Source organism: Cyprinus carpio, chromosome B15 (assembly GCF_018340385.1).
Source record: "Cyprinus carpio isolate SPL01 chromosome B15, ASM1834038v1, whole genome shotgun sequence".
Classification (NCBI taxonomy): domain Eukaryota; kingdom Metazoa; phylum Chordata; class Actinopteri; order Cypriniformes; family Cyprinidae; genus Cyprinus; species Cyprinus carpio.
Window position 1 is genome coordinate 98,126 of NC_056611.1, and position 26,085 is coordinate 124,210.

Consider the following 26,085-nt stretch of genomic DNA (forward strand, 5'->3'; position numbering starts at 1 on the left):
ATAAGTGACTGTAACAGTATAGCCCAAAGGTCAGTGCAGGAACTGCAGTAGAGGGAGCACCATGAACATTCAAAGGTCCCCGAATAGTTTAATATTTCAGGCAGATTTTTGGAAGGGTATTTTTTTTTTTTTTTTTTTACTTTATTGAACAATGTAAACTTTACAACCATTACAAAAAGGGTACAAATAGCAACAATTTCTTATTCAGACAACAGACAAGCATCATCCATAAGGAGGGACGAGGAAGAGGAGAGAGAAGAAGAAGAAGAAGAAGAAGAAGAAGAAGAAGAGAGAGAGAGAGAGAGAGAGAGAGAGAGAAAATAATAATAATAATAATAATAATAATAATGTAAAAAAAATACTAGGGGTTTTCAGCAAGTTTAAGACTAAATTGCAGAAATTTAATTTATTTTTCTTCATTCGTGTCAGCGACAAAAAGTAATGACATAGTTTGTTGTGAAATACATAGAAATTTGGAAGAATTTTCAGGAATCTGTTCTTATGCAAAAATAAATTCCCAAGAATAATAATAGTGTTTATTGCTAAATCCTGTGTTTCATCTTTCAAAAATAAACCGAATAATATGTTTTTCTTTGTTAAAACATGTAAGTTTTCAAAATTAGGAAATAACCAGTAATGCATATCTTCCAAAAGGCACAGGCAAATTTACAATCATAAAAAAGATGTTCTGTAGTTTTTAATTTGATCATCACAAAAGGAACAGTTGTTAACATCAAGACCAAATCGACATCTCAAAAATTCTCTAGAAGGATATACTGCATTAAGAATTTTAAAATGGACTTCCCTTTGCCTTTTGGTGCAACTGGAAATTTCAAATATTTTTGTTCTTAAAATTTTAACTTCATCCCTAGACTGCTGAGGCTTTGATCTGAAGCACCTATCGCAAGCCGTTTTAGCATTTAAAACTTGGTTTGACTATCCATAAATATAATTTCGGATAGTCACAATTGTAATTTGGATAGTCATAATTATAATTAGACTCAGAATCAGAATCAGAATGAGCTTTATTGCAGTATATGTTTACACCATACGAGGAATTTGTTTTCGTGACAGAAGCAGAAGCTCCGCAGTGCAAGAGAATGACAGAAACAAAAACAACACAATAAAAGAATAAAAAAATACAAATACAATAGACTAGTCACAATGACCATTAGAGATATCTGCAATTATAATTGCACTAGTAAGAAATCGGATAAGATATATCTCTAAATACTTTATGACTAGTCAAAACTCCATTTAAGATATCTGTAATTACTTTATAGATATCTTCAATAGACAAGCGTCATACATCCACAAATGTAATTTAGAGATATCTCTAATTCAATTTCGACTAGTCACATGTTGGTGGGCGATAGTGTAGCCTAAGTAGTCTCTGACAACAAAATCTAGCGACCCGGAAACAAATGCCGGGACACATTACCCCTGTATTTGCCGGAATCGCAGTGTGAAAGGGGCTTGCAAGGCAGGCTTGCACTTTTACACTTGCTCCAGCTACATTTTTATTTCCATACCTTTTGAATTACTTCTTTATAAAAACAGTTTAAAATCACCCAAAGACGCGAGACCTTTATTATACACTCTTAGACAAAACTGCGAATGAACAAAAGGTGTATTTGCATGCAAATTAGATATCTATAAACGTATTTTTGACTAGTCAAATTGTTAATTCCACGATATCTACATTGCAATTACAGCTAGTCACAAAGCTAAATGCAGATACTGTATCTCTAAATAAAGTTTTTCCTAGTCAAAAATCTGATTGGGATCTCGATAATTAAATTGCAGATATCTTTTAAATGGGTTTTGACTAGTCATAATTCCAATTCAAGATATCTTTAAATGGGTTTTGCCTAGTCAAAATTCCAATTCAAGATATCTACAAAAGTAATTTGACTAGTCATAAATGAATTGGAGATATCTACAAATGTATTTTGGATATCTTTAAAAAAATGGAATTAAAGATACCTTAAATGTAGTTTTGACTAGTCAAATCATATTTAAAGATATCTTGAATTTGAATTACGACTAGTCAAAACTCAATTGAAGATATCTGAAAATATTTTTCAATGGAAGTCAATGGAAGATTATGACTACTCGTAATAACATTGCAGATATCTGGAATGTGTATTATGACTAGTCAAAATGAAATGGTAGATATCTTCGATGCATATTATGGACTAGTCATAATCACATTGTAAGATATCCTTAATTCCAATTAGGACGAGTCATAATTGCAATATAGATATCTGGAATTACAATGGTGACTATCCGAAATTATATTTATGGATAGTCAAAACCACGTTTTTAAATGCTAAAACGGCTTCCCATACGCGTTGGGTCAGTTGCTCGCGGCAGTTGAAAACTTCTCAACTTTCCAAGCGCCAACGCAGGCATCAGCCAATCAGATAGACTTATCCAAATAAACCCCTGATGCAGACGCTAGCCAATCGCATTTATCCAGCACCCAGAAAAAAACTAATGTGATTGGCTGTAGTCACTATGACGGGTCGCGTCAGCGCCAAGTTTCAGAACTCCCGTGTGAATGTACCGTAAAAAGCGATACAAGCCTTGATACGCGCTTCACTGAAAGCTGCCGGGATTTCTCTACACATAACGCAACATCACTAACGTTACCTTCCAATCATGGGCATGGCTGTCGCGACCAAGATTTTTGCTCCGCTTTGTGTTTTTCTTCTCTGTGGGACTTCGCCCTCACTTCAGACAGGTAACAGTTAAAGGATCACATTTTGCCCTCGTGTCAGGAAAAAGAAAGTGACAATAAAACTTCCTGGACTATAACGGCTTTTGTCACAAACAGAATTTTACATTTTATTGTGAATGTATGCTTACAATCGTACATTTAAAAGTGTCCTATATCTATATACTGATATAAATAATTTTATTTTTATCAAAGTTTTGTCAACTTAAAAGCAACTATCCACGAACTTGATGTCCTAAACACGTTGATCCACATGGCAGCGGCCTATTTAACGTTAACGCTATCTGTCGGGATGCAGTGAAATATAGATAATATATATATATATATATATATATATATATATTTTCACGAATCCAGAAATATAGATCTGTTTTGATCGGCTTATTCTGTTGTCTCTCATCGAATTATAGGTCTGGAAGTTTTATATATACATTTTCACTCTTTTCAGTTCTTTTCTGTAACTGAAATGTTTTGAGACTGCCTGAGTGTGCCTCAACTCACCTCATGTTGCCTATTTCCTCTTCAGAAATGTAGCAACTCTTTTTATCACATTTACTTCAATAGTTGATATAATGCATATTATATTCCCCTTTACTGCAGATAAACATTCTCCTGTATTACATTTACACGGCTTGTCCAAACCTGTCGATCAGCCGGGCATCTATGAATCAACTGCTATGGGTCTGCTGGATGACCAGACAGATTGACTATTACAATAGCAAGGAACAGAGAAAGATTCCCACACAGCAGTGGATGAAAGAGAAAATGGCAGGAGGATTACTGGGAAAAAGGCACCCAGTCAGCAAGAGCAAAGAGAGCAGTGGTTTAATGTGAACGTCGACATTCTGATGAAACGGATGAGACACAATGAATCAGGTTAGGAACACTGATACATTTAACCTTCAAATACATATCTTTATGAACATTTTTTTTTTATTTTGTTACATCTGACTCTCAAACATTTTATTTTGTGGTCTATTTCAGATGTTCATGTTCTTCAGTGGAGACATGGTTGTGAAATTGAGAAAAAGGGAAGTGAAGTGAATTTTTCCAAAGGCATTGATGAGTACAGCTATGATGGAGAGAACTTCCTGTCTTTTGATGATAGGAGTCTCAGTGGGTTGCTCCTGTTGACGCAGCTCTTCCAACCAAGAGGAAGTGGGATACGATGTGCCATCCTAACCAGTACACCAAGGGCTACCTGGAGAAAGAGTGTGTGGGACTGGCTTAACAAATTCAGAGAATACGGAGATGAGGAGATCAGAAAGGGCTGTGAGTAAATGTACAGTATTTGTATTTGTTGATGATCTGCAGTTGTCATAGAGATATATCTCACTTGTAAATTGTTTTCTTTGTTCTCAGCTCCTCCAAAAAGTTTTATGTATTTGCAAATAGGTCTTCTAAGAACAAAACCAAACTGCAACTCACCTGTCTGGCCACTGGTTTCTACCCCAAAGATGTGATGTTGACCATAAGGAAATATCGCACATCCCTGCCTGCAGATGAGATTGAATCCACAGGAATCAGACCAAACCATGATGGAACCTACCAGCTGAGGAACAGTGTGATTATCGAGGAGGATGAAAAAAGCAGAATATGATTGTTCTGTGTTTCACAGAACCCTCGAAGGACAAATTACTGTCAGATGGGGTAAGCAAGTGAAAGCATTAAATGAAGTTCCAAAACATGTTCGGGAGGAGCCTGTCAGTCAAATATTCAGTCCTGTCAGTCGCACTACAAGTGTATATAAACAGCAGTCACTGCACCGTCCCAACCACTATTTCTTCCGGAATCCTTCCACCTCCCCGTTCCTCCTCCTTTATTTCCTTCTTTTGTTCCTTCACACATACAATCATAGGGGGGTTCTTACTCGGAGCTCGAGCCAAGCGTCAAGCCAAGTTTGTTTATTCATTAATCCAGCAGGACTGAAGGGGAAGGTGCACACTCGTGAAATTCAATTCATTAAAGCAGGGGTGTGTTTGCTCAGAGGAAGCAAGCGTGGCAGTGCCTCCTTAAAAAACTGGATGAGAAAATCTACAGTAGAAAAATAAAAACACAAATTTTTTCTAAAATATGATATTAAAAAGTGTATAAAGTTTTCCAACAGCGACACCCAGCAATTAAAGTTAGAGATTAAAGCTACAGCATCTCTATTGAATTGACTCTCTATAGAGTTTTAACAGATCTCAGAACATGTCATGGGTTTGGTGGAGGGTGATTGTGAATGAATGGGGAAAAGTGATGTTGGAAAAGTCTATTTCATTGTTCACTCAATAAATCCTGCCTCGTTTCAGTGCTAGGTTCACACACACATATTGATCTGGAAAAGAAAAAAAATGTTAATGGCAAGACTAATTTAAAAGTAGTATAAGGCACCCACTCATCCACCATATTATCGCTTTATGTCACATGAAAATCAAACTTGTAATAGGCTTGAAAACATCTTTTGTTATGATGAGCAGTCAGCTTGATGAAATTATACGTGTAGGTACCTCTTCATGTCTGTGACCATCACAACACCGGTGCAGTTTTTATTGAGCTTTGATGACTGAAGATCTGCAAATTAAGTTTGACTATTAAAAAGAACAGCTGAACATCAGTTCACAAACAACACAATAATACTAACAGTGATTGAAATCTGAAATTTTGTAACCGCATTCTTATAATTATTTTGGAATTAAAGTTAAAAAGCTTAAAAACACTACTAGTTTTTAATGAAGACAAAATATAATTGTTATTGCGTGTGTTTTTTTTTGTTGTTGTATCTTGATAGAAATTACATTTGATTAAAAAACACTGAGGACTTTGTCTTGTTAAAGGGTAAGCATATGCATTGCACCACCTATTTTTAGCATACGGAAAAATTATCAACTCAGTTTTAAAACAATTCTGTGAAATGGAGGGGAAGCAGGGGAGACAGACAACAAAATAACGGCTCCCAGGCAGTTTTATTTTACTCTCATTGAGGTTAAAAGCATCAAAGTTTCCCTCAAATTCATGCTGAATCTGTATTGTGAATTGAATATGATTCAAATAAGCAGACGCACAATCTCGTGAATAATTATGAGACACTGATGAGTCATCAGTATACTTTAATGTGAGAAAAAGCCACAACCTGTGACAGTGACACTATGAAGATTTTAAATCTGTGAGACAAATAGCACTTAAGGTTAAAATGAACCATTTTCAAATACAGTTTATTTTAATGCTTGCTAACATTGTTTTCGATAATGTGCAACACAAACACTTCTGTTAAAATCTATGGATAAATGTATGACCCCTTAAAAATGACTCTAGATTAAAGGCTTAACAAAGGAATTTTCAGTTCATTTTAAGTGATTGCACACTTTACAAGTGTTACTGACTTTACACTTCACTTTTTTTGCAGATGGGAAATGCATAGACTGTTACAAAGGCTCTACCCCAGCTATTCTGGTTGGAGTTGTGATTGGAGCTGTGATTGGAGTTGTGATTGCAATACTTCTTGTTGCAGCACTCCTTTACCTTTATAAGGCTAAAGACTCGGTGAGTATTACAACATTATAACTGATCCTGGCCATACTCTTTTTAATATTTTTCTATAATAAAGGTGCATCAACTATCAGAATTGACAAGGCTGATTTTTGTTTTAAAAACCTATTGTTTTACTTAGGGTTGGGTGGTATGAATGACCGAACTCTTGTAATAGTCAGAAATATCTATTAATGTGGTTAAGCTGCAAGCAACTAAACTCTCCTTAACATTATACACCTTTATACACTTTACACCAAAAATTTTTGTTGTGCTATCTTGACTTGTTCACTTGCTTGTCTGTGTTCCTGACAGCAGCGCATGTAGTCTGTAATGGTATTTTATGATCTTTATTTGTAAATAATCTCTAGTTATCCCATGGAGTAACACCAGTGGAGCAGCACAAAGTGATCATGCTAATGGAGTAGCTCAAAATCTTCTCCAAGGTAAACTGAAAGTGTAATGAATCTGTAATTCCCTTTAGATAAGTGTTTTGGGGTGTTCATGCATACAACAATTTTATCGCTAGTGCTTGGGTGGGTGTATATGCTCCCACTGCTGGATGAGTTTAATGGGCTACACAATGGTTTATTAATTTTCTAATAATAATAATAATAATAAAATCACCACAAATTTGATGGATTACTTTTAAAATACATAGGGAGTATGTTTTGACAGGGAATCAGTTTTCCGCTACTAATAATTAACCTTCTGGAGTGCGGTTCCCAAAAAGCATTGTTAGCAAGTTTGCAGCATAGATTAACAATTTTGTTGGTGTTTCTCAAAATCATAGTTCTAGCAACATTCACAAAGAGCATCGCAAGTTATCTTAACCTGTGTTAAGAAGCATAGTTACTTGTTTAGTATTACCTGTGGACTTGCATAGATCCAAATAAGCAAGCTAACATGCAGTACATGAAGTTTATATCACGAGAATGAAAGTGAAGTGAACCCCAGAGTATAAACACAAGAGTCAGCGCTAGTGCGTCACTGAAGAGGGGTCATCTGAAGCGGCGAAAGGGGACTACAACATAGTGAAAAGTTGTTCAGCTACAGAACAACTTACAATTGGTAGAGTTTTAGTATAGTATTATTAATAATTTAGTAATAGTATTACTAAATAAAACTGAAGGAAAATGAAAGGCCAAATCATTCAAAAATGTGACCCGAAATCTATTATATAAACACATTTTAGACCACCAGAAATAAATGGCTTAGATAAACAATTTCAGCGGAGTTACCAGTAATACAGACAAGTTTCCATGATACTTCCACCAACAAATATAATTGTTTATTACGCGGCTCTGTGGAATACTTGATTCTGATTGGTCAGTCGTGATTTTCCGAGGTACTTTATACAACAAAAACAAACAGTAAAAGCTGATAACAGAGGCTCATCCGGGTAACAGCAGTCGACGCTGTACTCTTGCTAGGAACAGTTTTTCTTGGTGGAAGCTTGGCGTTTGTTTAGCTAATAAAATATTTAAACTCAACTCAAAATGGTGAACATTTATTTATTTATGTCATCCTGGTATTGTGGCTCTCTCGCGTTCATACAAACACCATTGTTGCCTTTTTGCTACGATTGTTTTGTACGCTGTAATAGATTATAAGAGAACTAACAAACGGGTAAGGTTTTAAAACATTTGTCTTAAATCTTTTATTGCCTTAATTATGTATGTGATGAAATGTTGTGTAATAAATGGTTTGACTGCAACGTTTCCCTTAAATGTCCGTCTAGTTTGAACTTGCCACTTGCTCACAACTGCTGTGCTCACGGAAGCTTTGCGTTCAAATATTTAAACTCAAATCAATATTTCATGTCTAATTATTTACTTATGTGGCAAGTAGCTGTGTTCCACTTCGCGTCGGGGTCTTGATCACCCTGTCGCGGGTTATTCTGCGATAACAACCAAACCGCTGGGATGTACATTATCCCTTACTTATTATTATCGTTTGTTTGTATAATTAATTGCCTGCTAACACACGCTTATTGTGGCCACTTTACTAATATAACACTCACTTAATTTAACAGATGTATAATTTTGTGATAAATTAAAATTGATAAGTGTTCTGTGTTTATCTTATTTTCTATTCCTCATTGGATTTTCCCAGGGGATAATTATAGCAATGGGCATGCACAAACAGCAGCCAATGGAGGTAAGCAGTTAATTGTGCAGGTACAGCAGAAACATCTGCTGGTGTTTTTGAAATAATATGCAATGAGGGCTGTGTAGTGATTACATAATAACAAAACAAAATATAATAACTGCACATTATTAATATATTAAAATGTTCAGAATTGAATTTTTTTTGTTGGTATGGGTTGCTATTAGTGATTCATAGGGTCAACAAAATCTGCATTAACTGTGCTATGACTTTAAAGGATTAGTTCACTTCCAGAATAAAAATTACTGATAATTTACTCACCTCCGTGTCATCCAAGATGTTCATGTCTTTCTTTCTTCAGTCGAACAGAAATTAAGGTTTTTGAGGAAATCATTCCAGGGTTTTTCTCCATAATATAATGACGTAAATGGGAACCGAGTTGTTGAAGGTACAAATTGCAGTTTGTGCAGCTTCAAAGAGCTCTACACGATCCCAGCCGAGGAATAAGTGTCTTATCTTATTCCACAAAAACCTTAATTTAATCTTTGCCAATAGCCTAGTGGTTAGCTTCGTCGACATACAGCGCAACTGTGCTCACGGCGACCCGAGTTCGATTTCCGTCTTGAGGTCCTTTGCTGATCCCGCCCTATTCTCTTTCCACCCAGTGCTTTCCTGTCAGCTCTCTACTGTCCTGTCCCAATAAAGGCAGAAAAACATCCATAAATATAACTTAAAAAAATATATATATATATTTTTGACTGAAGAAAGAAAGACATGAACATGGATGACATGGGGTTGAGTAAACGGTAAATTTTTATTCTGGAATTGAACTAATCCTTTAAGTCAAGTCAAGTCACCTTTATTTGTATAGAGCTTTTATACAATACTTGTGTCAAAGCAGCTTTACAGTGTCAAACAGGAAAATAGTTAATCAATAATGCAAAGTCATTTTTTTTTCCAGCTAAGAGTCAGTTCATTGATGAATAAGTGATGTCATCATCCAGTTCAGCTCTCTTCCAGTAGTCTCTGTGCAATCCCCAACTAAGTGAGATGCCGTTAATGTGTTATCGTGTTAACGTCCAACAGCCCTAAATTCAACAAGACATTTTCTTCACAAAGTAGTTTATAGTTTGAAATGTTAATGAACTTAAAATATAAAAATGCATACAAATTAAAATTAATAAGCATTCTGTGTTTATCTTATTTTCTATTCCTCATTGGATTTCCCAGGGGAGAATTATAGCAATGGACATACACAAACAGCAGCCAATGGAGGTAAGCAGTTAACAGTGCAAGTACAGCAGAAAAATCTGCTGGTGTTTTTGAAATAACATGCCATAAGGGCTGTGTAGTGATTACAAAATAACAAAACAAAAATGTAATAGCTGCAAAAAAGTATGTCAATAATGCAAGAAGACATCAACAAAGAGACATTTTTCCAGCTAAAGTCAGTCCATTGATGATTCAGTGATGTCATCATCCAGTTCAGCTCTCTTCCAGTAGTCTCTGTGCAATCAGTCAAGCATCCTCAACTAAGTGAGATGCCATTAATGTGTTATCGTGTTAACTTCCAACAGCCCTAAATTCAACAAGACATTTTCTTCACACAGAAGTTGTAGTTTGGCATGTTTTCTGCCCCCTTTTGATTGACAGGATATAACCAGATCATGGTTGTTTTTAAAGAATCAGCAGATGGCTGATGGTGCAGATAATTGATCTATCGGTAAGCCCCTCCCCTCGAATGCAGTTGAGCCAATGGCAGTCTAGTATCAGTTGCAGGGGAGTGTAACTCGGACATCTGAAGGTTTCAGCGCCATATAGAAACATTGGAAGATCCGAAGCTTGCATCATTTTTATGGGGTTTATGCTACAAAAATTTAAAAACAATGTGCATAGGGTACTTGTAAGACTAATTTCAGTTATCCTGAGAGGATATGCAATGTAATTTATTTCATTACATTTCCTAAATCCAACCAAAACAGAGCAAAATGTCCCTAAGCATTCAACCCTAATCACCATGAAGATGAAAACATTCATTTTCTGGTTGTAATACTCTCATTAAGTTACACTTTTCATCTGCTCAAGCAGAATGTTAATGTCAATTTGTGCTATAGCAAGGTATCTCTGGCTAAAATTAGCTAACGTTAGCATTAAGGTAGGTGAGTCCATACGTTAGTACCAAAACCTAAATGGCGAACTGTTCTCATGTCATGTACTGTGCAGTTTAAGTCAAAAACACATAAACGAAGGTCTATATGAAACTTCCACATATTACAAATATTGCAAAATGAAAATTAATTTAACATAACTATTCAAAAAACTAACGCTGTTGAACAGCGATGTCATAATTAAGACCCATATGAATGTAAAACAATGTCCAAAATTGCATTGTGATCTGTAATTTTACATATTTATTTTAAAATCTTTTATATATTCCTCCATGGCATATTTAAGTCCCATTTGAAGGTCCATCTGTGTCCAAAATTTTTTCAGAAACACCTCAGAAGAAGGTTTTTCACTGACAGCTGTCATTGTAAGACAGTGAGCAACAGTAACTAAGGCGGGCAGGGCTTAACGATAGGTCAATTGCCTTTATTAACTGATACTGATTATAAGCAAATAGTACAGTTATATGTGAAGTTTACTAAAATATTCTTCTATTTTTCCCAGTTGTTTGTCCAATTGAAGAAAGCAGTGAAATGGAAGCCAACGTCTAACTGTAAAATAGTGTATGTATTCCAGAATTATGCTAAAGAAATGAAACTTATGGTCATCTTTTACTGCAATATTGATTACGGTTTCTTTTTGTGCCACAGGAAGCAGGAAAAGTAGTGACTGAAGATGTAGATGGCCTTTCTGTTTTTTTTTTCTTACTTTCATCATATCTACCATGTGCTTTGCTTTCCTGAATTCAGGTGTGTAAGATCTGGACAGCGTCAGACATAGGTAACTTAATTTCAAAAAGTCAAATTCAAGTACTTTAAGCACCTTGTACGAACGCTGCTCTCAGTTTAAGTCCTGGAAAACAGCTATATTTTGAATAAGGTACCTGAAAAATACTTTAATTTCATATATACTGCCCTTTATAAATGTTTTTTTTTTTTTTTCTCGATAAAACAATCTTGCAGCACATCTGATATAAATATGGAGCTGTTTCACTGGGCTTTTATAATGTACAGCCAGCCGGTTGTTATCTCAGAATAAACCCAGACAGGGTGATCAGGACCCCTGCGCGAAGCTTATTACACAGCTACTTTGCCACATAAAACCATGTCTGCCACGTAAACATAAAACAATGTCTGCATTTGCAGAGAAAGGACAAACAAAGAGCACAACACCAGCGATTCTCACTTACAGTCCTCGCGCCCCTCAGCTCTGCATATTTTGCATGTTTTCTCTTTGTTAACACACCTGATTCAGATAAGCTCATTGGAAGTGAGCTCCAAGCATGAACTGTGTTCCCACTGACATGGTCCCTACACAGTGTTCATTGCTCCCTACTACTAAGCAAATAGTACAGTTATATGTGAAGTTTTACTAAAATATTCTTCTATTTTTCCCAGTTGTTTGTCCAATTAAAAGAAAGCAGTGAAATGGAAGCCAACGTCTAACTGTAAAATAGCGTATGTATTCCAGAATTATGCTAAGGAAATGAAACTTATGGTCATCTTTTACTGCAATATTGATTACGGTTTCTTTTTTGTGCCACAGGAAGCAGGAAAAGTAGTGACTGAAGATGGAGATGGCCTTTTTGATTTTTTTTTTTCTTACTTTCATCATATCTACCATGTGCTTTGCTTTTCCTGAATTCAGGTGTGTAAGATCTGGACAGCGTCAGACATAGGTAACTTAATTTTCAAAAAGTCAAATTCAAGTTCTTAAACTGAGAGCAGCGTTCATACAAGGTGTTAAAGTCCTGGAAAACCCTTGAAAACAGCTATATTTTGAAGAAGGTACCTGAAAAATACTTTAATTTCATATATACTGCCCTTTATAAATTTGTGTTATTTATTTATTTTTCCTCGATAAAACAATCTTTTTTACGCAAAATGAACGATGCAGCGCATCTAATATAAATATGGAGATGTTTTCACTGGGCTTTTATAATGTACATCCAGCCGATTGTTATCTCAGAATAAACCCAGACCGGGTGATCAGGACCCCTGCGCGAAGCTTATTACACAGCTACTTGCCACATAAAACCATGTCTGCCATGTAAACATAAAACAATGTCTGCATTTGTGATCAGAGAAATGACAAACAAAGAGCACAACACCAGCGATTCTCACTTACAGTCCTCGCGCCCCCCCCAGCTCTGCATATTTTGCATGTTTCTCTTTGTTAACACACCTGATTCAGATAAGCTCATTGGAAGTGAGCTCCAAGCATGAACTGTGTGTTCCCACTGACATGGTCCCTACACAGTGTTCATTGCTCCCTACTCCCTGAGCAGGGGAAATCTGCTGAAGTTACCTCACTTCGGAATGTTCATTCACGGATTTGCACTGAGGAATGTCTTCACACACGGAAAAGTGTGACATCATACATCTCTGTAAATAAATACAATTTCAATTCATGTCTCGCACACTTCTATTCACTTTGAATTGAACATATACATTCACTTTGAACTGGAATCATGGCAGAATATCCTGTGATGTCGACTTTGCAGGGCACTTACGTTCGAATAGAACAAACGTCTGAAGCCATAAGAGAGACATACAAAATGTGAAGAGCAAGGGGGCGCGAGGACTGGAATTGAGAACCGCTGCTCTACACTGCTCAGAACTCGAGTTTGAATCATCAGTGGCAAATCCTTTACGTATGTAAAACGTACTTCCAGACTGAGTCAGGAACAGCCGGCATTGTAGACTACTCTTTCAGGATCAGGAAACAGTCCTCCATAAAATGTGCTGCACACATCTGTATATTTTGGTTTCATTGTTCCAGATCAGTGTTGTAAATACAAGATTTTCTAGTTATGTCCTCTTTTGTAAGGCCAAACAAAGTATTTTCGCTTTCACAATGAAACGGCATGTCCATGACATGGCGCCTGCGGCAACAGCGAAAATCAAAGGTTACGCCTTCTTTCTTTGAACTGCGTGAACATTTGGGCGGTGTTATGCAGATCTTCCCACATAGTGACGTAGGGGGCGTTTTAGGAGGTGCTTGGACACTAACATGGCCCCAATTTTATAAAGAACATCTCTTTGGGGTTGAGACTTTAGTCTTTGCAAATTAACAGATCTTCTTTATGCACCAAGAGCTTGTAACACTAAAGACACTCCAAAGAGAAAGGAAAACTTGAAATTGCATCATATGGACCCCGTTAATCACTTACCCCCATGTCGTTCCAAACCCGTAAAACCTTTGTCCTTCTTTGGAATACAGTTAAAAGATATTTTGGATGAAAACCGGGAGGCTTGTGACTGTTCCATAGACTGCCAAGTAAATTACACTTAGGTCCAGAAAAGAATGAAAGATATCATCAGAATAGTCAATCTGCCATCAGTGGTTCAACCATAATTTTATGAAATGATGAGAATAATTTTTGTACACAAAGAAAATATAAATAATGACTTCATTCAACAATTTGTCTCCTCTGTGTCTCTCCGCATCACAGTAGAACCATTTTGGAGAATATGAGCTGATTGCAAGCAGCGTACGTTCTTCTGTGTCAGCCGCGCTGCATGGATGCACTGTTTTCGTTCAAATAAAAGTGTAAATACATGTAAAAACCATATCCTTGTGTCACAGCTGACACAGAATAGCATACGCAGTTTGCGTTCAGCAGATATTCTCCAAAGTGGTGCTACGGTGATGCAGAGAGAGACCGAGGAGATAAATTGTTAAATAAAGTCGTTGTTTTCTTTGCTTACAAAAAGTATTCTCATCGTTAATAAAATTCAGATTGAACCACTGATGGCAGATGGACTATTCTGACGATGTCTTTCGTACTTATCTGGACCTTGACAGTGTAACTTGTCAGTCTATGGAACACATCCTGGTCACAAACCTCCTGGTTTTCATCCAAAATATCTTAACTTGTGCTCTGAAGAGAACGAAGCCTTTACGGTTTTGGAATAACATGGGGGTAAGTGATTAATGACAACATTTTCATTTTGGGGTGGAGTAACCCTTTAAAATGACATGGATTTAAACATCCTTGAATCAGAGGTAAAGTGAAGCATGGCCAGGTCATTGGCACCCTCTGCAGGTATTTGTTAAATACATAATATACTTAAATTGGTTATGTTCATATTTTGTGTAGGCATATTACATTATGTAGGCCTATTTTATCAGTGTTCTATAAAACCATGTAATAAAGTGGTTTTGATACTTTATTTAAACCAATTATTATTGCCTCATCATTAGCTTATATACAAATAGTCATTCTAAAGCCCGTTTTTCACTTAGTTCTATTTGTATTACTAAAAAATATCAGATTACTCAATTGTCAAAATAATCAGTATAGATTACTTGATTACCAAAATTATCATTAGTTTACAGCCCTATATTGGTTAAAATATTTCAAAATACAACTGCATTGTTTAGATTTGTGATTAAAAGACAAATATTTTTGTCTATTAAAAAAAAAAAAAAAATAAAAAAAAAAGTATTAAAATATTGTCTGATTCTAGTGAACCCAGTATCTGTACATCTCATGAGCCAAGCGTAGACACACACCCTAGTGTTGATAAGCGGTGACATAGCTCATAATTTCCCAAGTGTATGATACAGCTTTCATTCTTTAGGTCAATCATATATTTATAAAAAAATAATTTAAAAAAAATGCGATAACTTTGCTATAATATCCTTTAAAACATTAAAGTTGCCACATGCATTGCATGCTTTTGTGCTGCAGTTTATCTGTACCATTTTGTTTTATTAGCTGTTGTAGTTGTTTTTCGTTTATTAGGCTAGAATTTGAAAGATAACAATATTGTTTGATAAGTGAGATCTCTGATTTTAGTCCTTGAAAACCCAAAAAAGTAGTGCTTGAAAAGTCCTTTCAAAAGTTTCTGTACAAACCCTATGAGAGATTGTAATGACTTGCTGCCATGCTACCTTCAGACTGTGTAAAGTGTTATGATGCACGTTCATGTGTAATGAAGAAGGACATAGAATATGGGGGATTTCTAACTTTTACCATCAAGCTCAAGAAAAATGAAGAATATCTGGAAATAACATATATAATAATGTCCAAACAAATTAAGATAGTTGTAGTCATCCACTGTTATGGGCAAAAATGTTTATTTAAATTAGGTCAAACATTTCAGTTGATAGCCATGTTTTTTTTTTTTTTTTTTTTTTTTTTACATTAATGCATTTGAGAAATGCTTTTATCAAAAGTGACTTGCATTCAAGCTATACATTTCATATACGTTTCCTGGGTCTCAAACTCATGACCCATTGCTGATTTGCTCTCTCGCTCTCTCTTTCTCTCCTCTCCACCTGTTGCTGGTGTGTGGTGAGCACACTGGCTGCTGTCGCATCATCCAAGTGGATTCTGCACACTGGTGGTGGTGGAGGAGAGACCCCCGCATGATTGTAAAGTGCTTCTTGGTGTACAACAATACACAAAGAGCTATATAAATGCATCATTCATTCATTCTATTTCAGCAGTTTCCTGGGTATCGAACTCATGACACCATTGCTAGCGCTTGCTCTACTGTTTGAGCTACAACAATGTCATTTGAGGTCAAAGTATGAACTTATCAAAATAAGCATGATGTGCTTAAGCTTTGAATAAATGTTACAAAGTTATTTTGACTGTGGTTGTTTTTTTTTTTAAGAGTTGGCCTAGTTGACTGCAAATTAGCTTTATTTTATTTTTTCATTACTAATAGCATAATTTCACAATGCAGATTTCAAGCATGGGACACTGGAGATCATTTCATAAATAAAAGTTAGAAGAACTTAAGATTCATTGTTAACTAAAAATTTATAAACGGATTTGCATGTAACAAAAATAATTGAAAGATGTTCGAAAGCAATATTTTAAGTTACAGGATATAATAAAATGTGCCCTCTAGAAGCTTGCGTTCTGCAAGTGAACGTCGCTTGATTCTGCCATCCCAAAGAAGCACAAAGTCACGTTTACGGACTTGTTAAATTAAATGTTCCCTCCTGATGGAATGAGCCTGCCCAACTCAATCCGAGCAGCTGAGTCCTTAGCCATCTTCAAGAATCGGCTTAAAACACATCTCTTCCATCTTTATTTGACCCTCTAACCCTTTGCACTCACTATTCTAATTTCTATTCTATTTTTGTATTCTATCTATTTTCTTTTCATTTATTATACAATTATAAAAAAAAAGACCTCTAACACTAGCTTGCTCTATTCTTTTTCTATTCTATCTGTTTTCTTTTTATTATATTATTTAAAAGCCCTTGCTACGTACACTACGTTTAGGCTAACTGAGACTTGTTATAGCACTTATATATCATTGCTCTTTTGAAAGTCGTGACATTTGTCAAGTATGGTAACCCATACTCGAAATTGGTGCTCTGCATTTAACCCATCCAAGTGCACACACACAGCAGTGAGAAGTGAACACACCGTGAACACACACCCGGAGCAGTGGGCTGTATATCCAGTGCCCGGGGAGCAACTGGGGGTTCAGTGCCTTGCTCAAGGGCACTCCAGCCATGGGTATTGAGGGTGGAAGAGAGAGCTGTTCATTCACTCCCTCCCCACCTACAACTCCTGCCAGCACCGAGACTCGAACCTGCAACCCACACTATACAATCACAACACCCTAACCAAAAGTCAAACTATATGGTCAGGGTTTTTTTTTTCACTACTGGAACACTTGAACAAGCAGGGAAATGCTACATACCAGTGTATTTATAATTAAGACAATACTTTACAAATAATATTTTGTTGTTTTTGATTGCCTCCATTGTCCTCATTTGTAAGTCGCTTTGGATAAAAGCGTCTGCTAAATGACTAAATGTAAAGTAAATTATAATCGTTTCATAATATCTACCTTATTTTTCCTGCAAATTTTTTTGTTTCTGGTAACATGTCTGTGTCATCCACTTCCACCTATTTTTAAATATAAAAACAGCTCCTTTTTCTGCTTGATATTGCAAACAGGTGTTTCACACCATATTATTTGTAAAGTATTGTCTTAATTATAAATACACTGGTTTGTAGCATTTCCCTGCTTGTTCAAGTGTTCCAGTAGTGACAAAAAAAAAAAAAAAAAAAAACCTGCTTTTGACATAATATTTAAACTATGGTAAGGGGCATGACATTTCCCGACCAGCCTCCCTGTATAGCCGAGTGCTGTCAATCACAACACACACTGGCCCAGCTAACCAATCACAGCACATCTCTTATTTCAGAAGACAGGCCTTCACTTGATACAGGAAATATTCAAGCTGTTCATGCCAGTGTGGGAGAGGTGTTGTAAAAATGTAAAATATTTGAAAATGAATGTGTTTTTCAAACAACCCAGTATGAGAGCCTGTTCTAGTACACCCCCAAAACAAAATCAAGACCTTGTAAAAGAGCTTAATAGGACGCCTTTGAGTGCTTGCCAAAATATACATTGTGCAAAGATTGAGCTAAAATTTTATTCAACGTAAGACAACACCAACACAAGAGGATTCACACACTCCCGTTGCCAGTGGTTCACCTGCATCTCATTCAGGGAAACTACAAGAATATTGACACCAAATCACATCAGCTGGCAGACAATAGCAATGAATCATTGTAATAGATCAACGACATTTGAGTGAATTAATGTATACAAATTCTGAACACTCACCTTTCCATCAAAGCAGGTCTCTGTGCAAGGCGACCCAGAGGGCAAGCACACTTCAGTAGAGCACATGAAGTAAATCTGTTTGCAAGGAGAAACACGTGAACCACCGGCTTTTCTTTCCAAATCATGCTTCTGATCATGTGTTTGTGTAGTTACCTCCTCATTCAGGTATTTTCTGGTGGACAAATCCATGAACTGAAAGGCTTTAATCTCAAAGCGACGCTGGTGCCGATTTTGAGGAAGATGTTTCATATAAAGGATGGAGGTGCTGCCAGAGTCGAGAGGATTAGGGCATCTGCAGAATAAGTGTTAAACAAAAATTAATGCTGAATAAGACATTTGAGAAAAGCAAAAACTTGTAAGTGTATGCAAATAGACTTTATTGAATAAACTGAACAAACTAAAGGTTTTGATGTGCAATAGGTAATAATGGAAACAAATGTTAATGAACTTAAAATCTAAAAATGCATACAAATCAAATACCCCTGATGCCATGGTCTCTTACCCATCAAACAGCAGAATCAGGGCACTCTTGGCGGAGCGTGGATAGGCCACACAGTAGTGCACTATGAGAGTAGCTGCAAGTTTTCGAGACATCAGACGCAACTCCAGATATACAGACTTCCCCAAAAGAACGTGTAGGGGCTGATGACACTGTGGATAAAACTTAGTGAAAGTCGCATCTACAAGAAAAAGAAATTGGGGTAAATTAAGCATCTCAAATAGTAAAGGCTATGACAGTATGGCATGTGCCAGTTTAACATGGCTACTGAACCCATAGAAATTAAAAGCTGAACTCCAAAACGTCCTTCAGACACCAGGAATGGAGGCAGACTGGGACTCATAACCATGTATCCTGCACTCGCAAGCACAGGTCCTGCAAACATGGGAGGAGCTGACACCCTCGGGTAGCGGCACTCAACCATCAGTCTAAGAGACAATAAAAGACAAAGGAGGAAAAATAAGCAGTATATAGGCACACAAGCATACAATGCCAGCCTGTGAGATTACGAAGACTTGGAACAATATGCACTGTCAGACCAGGAACATGCCTTGAAGACAGCAAAAGAACAGGCTAGACCCTTTTCAAAGAACATTTTTAAAAACCTGATTGGATTATCCCTGGAGATCATGCCGTACTTCAGGTTGCGAACTTTAATTATGGTCTGTACTTCAGCCAGGTAAATTACCGTCTCACCAATGACCTGTAGAATTACAGCAAACGTCCTCTTGTTTCAATGAACTGACTGAATCAGTGTACAATACAAACTGCCTTCTCTACTACAAAATACTTACGAAAGAACGTGTTCCACACTCAGAGATAGAAAATTTGAAGATGGCGAAGTCTTTGTTGGAGATAACAGGCTTGCAACCAGTCTTTCCAGCAACCATCAGGCTCATGGGGTTCACAGGGATGTTTGTGAAATCATTATAAACAGCGAAGACAAAGTTCTTATCAGCAGTGCATTCTGGGAAGACAAGAAGGTTGAGCCAAATTAAACTAAATTTGAAAACAAGACGTTAAAAAACTGATAAAAAAAATAAAAAAAATAATCCACTCCTCCCTGGATTTTTTTTAAAGAATAAAGTAGGTTTTTTAAAATGTCTAGTACCACTAGAGACGTCTTGTATGTACAAAAAAAAAAAAATAATAAATAAATAAAAAATAATAAATAATAAATAAATAATGCAGTAAAACATCACATCCATGAAAAGCTAACGTGTTATTTTTTTGCATAGACCAACATGACAGTATGCCTGTGCACAACGTAAGTAAAGAAATTCTCTACTGAGCCTGGTCTAAAAGGACTATAATAATAATAATAATAATAATAATAATAATAATAATAATAATAATAATAATAATAATAATAAATTATACCTGAACTCACAGATGACAAAACAGGTACAGCAGCAAAAAGAGTGAATAATGGATGTGCGAAGAGGCTTGCCTCACTGTCACTTTGCATTATCATTTTCATTTTTAAGAGGTACTCTTAAAAAAAGGCATGTAATACAATTAATTTAACATATAATGTTCATTTAAACACTTCTTTGAGACTTTTAACATTTAAACAATTGATCATTCTCATCAAAACATGGCTCATGCATTTAAGTTTATCACTGATTTTATTTGCACTCAATGTTGTGGATTCAGCCAATATATTACTGAAATGTTGTGTTAAGAGAAATCTCATTGGTTCTCACACATCAAAAGCGAACGTTGGAGCTTCTATTTAATGTATGCAAGTACTTTTCAAAATGAAACAAATTTAACAAGTACTGTTTTTTTCTTCAGAAATGTAATCAATTAAAAATACAAGTACCATACTTGAATAAAGTACAAATCCCCCAAAATGACTCAAGTATTTTACACCCCTAAGAATGTATTTAAGTGGACAGACCTAAAAATCTGCAGGATTTGAGGTCCTTATGATAACACTGTGTGAACTGACTTGCCTTAATAGACTTAAGTTTCTTGAATATGCACAGTTTCAGTGGTGAAGTACATAACAACATACCGTCCATGGGATAGTAGCAGACTGAGGTCCTCTCATCAAAACAGCATCCTGTGGCCAGACACTCGTCTTGCGTTATACCCGAGGTGCCACACGACACTCTCTGATTGTCAGAGATGCTGCAGCCTAAAATAAAACCCCATGAAAAAGCAGAATTAGTTTGAGAAAGACCAACACATCATGGCAATTTGTAGCCATTTTTGGTTCAATTCGTATAAATTCACGACCTCATTTGTACATTCCTACAATATGCTCTCTAAAATTAAAATTATATTATACCTTAACTCACAGATGACCTTATATCTGATTTGGAAAGAAGGTTAAAGAAGTGAAAGAAGTTACAGCAGCAAAAAATGATTAATGGATGTGTGAAGAGGCTTGGCTCACTGTGCCAATTCATCCCCAAAGTCTTTGGGTTTAAGATCTGGGCTTTTCGGACATTTTTCCACACCAGATTCATTACATAATTTTTATATGGACCTCACTTTGCCCATAGAGTCAAATTTTATTTTCAAAAGTTCCTACTCAAACTATTGCAACAATGTTAGAAGCATTCTAGCAAGTCAATCTGTGAAAACAGTTCTCTAGAATATTGTATGGTGTATCAGCAATAATAATAATAATAATAATAATAATAATAATAATAATAATGTTACATAAATATAATGCTTTTCTAAGCACTTAAATCGCTTCACATTGTGTGTGCAATAACTCGTTTACTGAGCCAAACCTTTAATCAAATCATGTCAAAATCAGATGATCTGAGGAACAAACATCTATTTGTTTTGTAAGGATGAAAGAACCTCAGATACGTTGATCTCCTGTGAAAACAGACAATAAAAAACCATACACGGGCATCTTGCAGGACACTTCCTTTACTTCTGTCCATTCGTTTCTTTTGAAATCCCTTCACCCATCTTCCTTCTAATCAGTCTGCTAAAGATGATTACATGAAAATGCCAATGCAAGTGAACTAACAGTCATGTCTGATATCATTTGAAATGTCTCAGTGCGACTGGTACAATGGTCTCACTTCTACAGAAGTAAACTAAAAGGTAATAAAGATTTAGAGATATTTTGCTTACTGTAATGGGTGTGCCCTCTCCCAGGGTCTTTCATGCATATTACCTCCTGTTCCCACTGAGGTGTAAACTACCCAGGTACCTTCATTTGGGGGATGTTTTATCTTGGTTGTGAATTTAAGGATTGCAGCAAAAGGATTGGGGCAATTCTGCAGCCATGAATGAGCCCATAGTTAGTTCTCTTAGATTCATCTTTGAGAATTTGATGCCATGTATTGATTTGATATCTTTGATTTGGCTATATAAGTGGCATAATACATATTTACCTGACTGATAATAAATGGTTACATTTGATTTTGCGCTGTAGTAGATTAAGTTGTATCCTTGTTACCACAGTAACATACTAAAATTCAGTTAAGGTGGAGCATAGGGCACACTAACTGTATCTTTAGAGATCCGGCTAACACTTGGTATTGGTTCATGTGCACTTAGATTGTAAGGCTTATAGGGAATTTCCGTTTAGGTCAACTGGATGTTGTTCAACCAACCTAAATAGGGTGAGCCTAAGATATGCAAAATACGTTAATGGCTGAAGCGATATCTTTGAGCAACATGAGCACCTAAATGAACGAATATAATAATATTAAAGAATAAATAATCAGATGTCTAGGTCAATTACCCTATAAATGATAGATAATAATAATAATAATTGACATTCCAACTCAAATGCGAGGTCATAATAAAATGGAGTCAGATTACAATTTAACTTAACTTAAATAACTTTGTGCGCCGAAAAGTCAGAACACGCAAGAAACCTTCATCCACCACTGGATAACTTCCTTTGGCCAAGTGCGTGGACCTTACAGTTTGAAACTGTGCAGAAAGTTGTGTTTGGAAACCTGTTTGACTAGCTACTTTCACCGCACAGGTCCTTCATTTCCGAAAATTTCACATTTTGAAATTTTTTGCTTCGTCGGAATGGGATAACACTTGATGACTTTTGTCGCATTAGCTATGTGAACACACACAAAAATCATGGACATGATGCAGAATTTAAATGGTCGAAAAATAACAAGCAACACTTGGTACCTTCATGTTCAAAAATGACCAACATAAGAAACTAATAAAAAAAGTAAATGGAAAAAATAGCTAATAAAAATGGTATAAATAATCGCATAGCATCATAAAATATTATTCAACAAAAATATATTTGATTGATTTTACTGAAGAAAAAAAAACGTTTTAAGGCTTTGGTCACTTTTGACCACCGAAGGTTCCAAGTGTGACCCACAAGTGAAGAGGCCCAGAATACAACGCCAATTCAACAGTTAAAGCATCTCTAGTATCAGCCAAACTGAAAAATATTAGCCAATGCTTATGGCTATTACAGCTTCATTTCATGGGATGCTTTTTTATTAAATCTGTCAGAAAACTTTTCAAAAGGCAGTAAAAATACTCTTCACAATAACATACACACTTAAGAGGCACTCTTAAAAAAAGGTACGTAATACAATTAATTTAACATATAATGTTCATTTAAACACTTTTTGGAGACTTTTAACAATTAAAACAATTAATCATTCTCATTGAAACATGGGTCATGCATTTAAATTTTCATCACTGATTTTATTTGCACTAAATGTTGTGTAATATATTGGCTGAATCCACAACTAATGGCTATATCAAAACAGACAAACATGGATAAACTTTTGAGGGAAAAGGACCATTGGTACATCAATATGCTTTCTCAGATTTGATGGCAAACTTTTGAAGCCAGACATTTACCTGATGAAAGTTTTAACTGAAGCTGAACTGTTGCCGTGTGAACAGAAATCTCATTGGTTCTCACACATCAACAGCGGATGTTTAAGCTTTTGTTTACCATATTTAATGTATGCAAGTACTTTTCAAAATTAAATAAATTTAAGGAGTAACAAATGCTGTTTTTCTTCAGAAATGTAATCAATTAAAAATACAACACCATACTTGAATAAAGTACAAATCCCCCAAAAACGACTCAAGTATTTTACACCCCTAAGAATGTATTTAAGTGGACAGACCTAAAAACTGCAGGATTTGAGGTCCTTATGATAACACTGTGTGAACTGACTTGCCTTAATAGACTTAAGCTTCTTGAATATGCACAGTTTCAGTGGTGAAGTACATAACATACCGTCCATGGGATAGTAGCAGACTGAGGTCCTCTCATCAAAACAGCATCCTGTGGCCAGACACTCATCTTGCGTTATACCCGAGGTGCCACACGACACTCTCTGATTGTCAGAGATGCTGCAGCCTTAAAATAAAACCCCATGAAAAAGCAGAATTAGTTTGAGAAAGACCAACACATGGCAATTTGTAGCCATTTTTGGTCAATTCGTATGAATTCACATGATCTCATTTGTATATTACTGTACAATAGGCTCTCTAAAAATCATACATTTTCATATAATTCACGCAGTATGAATTAATAGAAATTTGCCACCAATCGGGTTGAATAGGCACATCAGCTTTAGATCAACAGTTGACCTGTACACAAGAGTTTCACGTTCACCTCCCGGTCTGCTGTTCAGCAGCAGTGGATATGCTGGGGAAAGGGGAGGTGATGACTGGGAAGGTTGTGCCAGGGGTAGTTTTGCACAAACTGGCATCTGATCTAACTGCACACTCCGATGTTTTAGGGAAGCAGTGAGACTTTGTTTTGCATCACAAGACACCGTAGCGACATCCAACTGTCCGGCTTCATCTGGATAGAGGACGCTCAGAGTGTAACGGCCGTCCTAAAGACAGAACAATGGTAAAAAAAAAAAAAAAAGCTGTGCAGCTCTTTTGTTTGACAGAGCCTGGGGGAGAAAGGTTAAAATAAGTGGGCTTGGGAAATCAAATGAATCAAAAAAGGTCTCAGAGGTGGAACAAGACATTACATTCTGATGAAACAAACATTTTTCTTTGGAATAACATGCACTGATCCATATCCCAATAGGACCATGATTGTGTATATAAACAGATTGTTCACCCTTAAGTCACCCTTTTGCTATTCTAAACCTGTAAGCACACACTCTTAAAAATAAAGGTGCTTCACGATGCCATAGAAGAACCTCTTTGTCTAAATGATTCCATAAAGAACCTTTAACATCTGAAGAACCTTTCTGTTTCACAAAAGCTTCTTTGTGGCGAAAGAAGATTCTTCAGGTTATAAAAAGCTAAGAAATGTTTTTTTAAAAAAACCTTTGACTGAATGTTTCTTTACGGAACCAAAAATTGTTCTTCTATGGGCATCGCTGTGAAGAACCTTTGGAAGCACCTTTATTTTTAAGAGTGTATCTTTCTTCTGTGGAAACAGATTTTGATGGTCAGTAGGGTTCAAACAACATTGACTTTTACTGAATAGACTTTTTGTACAGGTTTGGAAAGACATAAGGGTGAGTAAATAAATATTTCTTTAATAAATGACTTGATGTGAACTTTAAGAGCATAAATACTTCCATAACTTAATACCTTCAAGATGACATGACAGCCAGCGTAGTCAACAACCAAAATATTATGGCCATGGCCTTGTGTCAGCGAGTATTCACAGGACGCTGGGGCCCCAAGCACAGATTCAATTACTGAATCATCTGAAAATATTTATAAACATTTTGATGGCAGAAATGGAAATGTTAATTAAATGTACATGTATGAAAACATAAACTGCTGTACTAGTACTTACCCAAAATCTTAACTTGACTGAGAGAACCAGCTGGCAAAATTACTTTCATAGTATCATTGTTACAGTAAACTGCCAGCTTTGATTCCATCATCTGTACACTGTCTTGAGTTGTCACTTCTGAGTGATCAGCTTCAACACCAGAATAATCATCATCTATGCTTGAAAAGGGATCTAAAGTACCCTGTGATAGAGCTAAATCAATGCAACACAAAACCAGAATTACTGGTTTCACACCCTGCCAAGCCATGTGTGCCTAAAACTTAGCAAAGGATGGAACGGAGAACAAAGAGTAGCGCTGCAAAAATCAGATCATAGAGAACTTCATTCATAACACCTGCCCCCAGCAGTTTCGGCATAATTACCGTACGCTGAATATCAATTAGGTCACGTGACGCTTTTCTCCACTAAAGCCAGAGACGTTGAAAAAAAAACCTTTTGTAGGCTAGGAAACCGTATACACGTTTGAGTGTGTTGTAGTAGAAGAGTAGGCAAGCTTTGGGACAGTTTCACGCACCCTGACACTATAACTGGCCTGACAATCATCCTGTCACAGTTAACATCCTTCACATCTTATTTAATTTAACTTCCTACCGTTTTAGGGAGAGAATAAGTAGCACGCTGATCTACCAGCCGTGGTTCTTAATGCAGATAACTCGATTTTTTTGCATTAGGATGCTGCTGCTATTAAAAGTTAATGGCCAAA

The 26,085-nt window shown here is 36.2% G+C and overlaps 1 protein-coding gene and 1 pseudogene across 1 annotated transcript; one reads left to right on the plus strand and one right to left on the minus strand.

Moving 5' to 3' along the window:
• Nucleotides 1-2,520: 2,520 nt before the first annotated feature.
• LOC122139731 lies at nt 2,521-11,850 on the plus strand (annotated as a pseudogene).
• A 6,077-nt stretch (nt 11,851-17,927) lies between these two features.
• Nucleotides 17,928-25,713, minus strand: LOC109112465 (zona pellucida sperm-binding protein 1-like). The gene is made up of 12 exons (XM_042738876.1): nt 25,383-25,713; nt 25,172-25,290; nt 24,228-24,453; nt 23,847-23,969; nt 20,655-20,777; nt 19,429-19,601; nt 19,240-19,337; nt 18,908-19,062; nt 18,638-18,815; nt 18,289-18,427; nt 18,136-18,210; nt 17,928-18,023 (listed from the first exon to the last, which is right to left on the minus strand). Exons 1-12 carry the CDS (start codon nt 25,627-25,629, stop codon nt 18,015-18,017), a joined length of 1,665 nt encoding a protein of 554 aa, XP_042594810.1. The 5' UTR covers nt 25,630-25,713; the 3' UTR covers nt 17,928-18,014.
• Between the last annotated feature and the right edge of the window lie 372 nt (nt 25,714-26,085).

Excerpts from the sequence above, each read along its gene's own strand:
- LOC109112465 (XM_042738876.1), bottom strand. The coding sequence starts at position 25,629 with ATGGCTTGGCAGGGTGTGAAACCAGTAATTCTGGTTTTGTGTTGCATT. Across the intron at positions 25,291-25,382 it reads CAGTCAAGTTAAGATTTTGG|ATGATTCAGTAATTGAATCT; the intron begins GTAAGTACTAGT and ends AAATATTTTCAG. Across the intron at positions 18,428-18,637 it reads CTGATTCTGCTGTTTGATGG|ATGCCCTAATCCTCTCGACT; the intron begins GTAAGAGACCAT and ends CTTATTCTGCAG.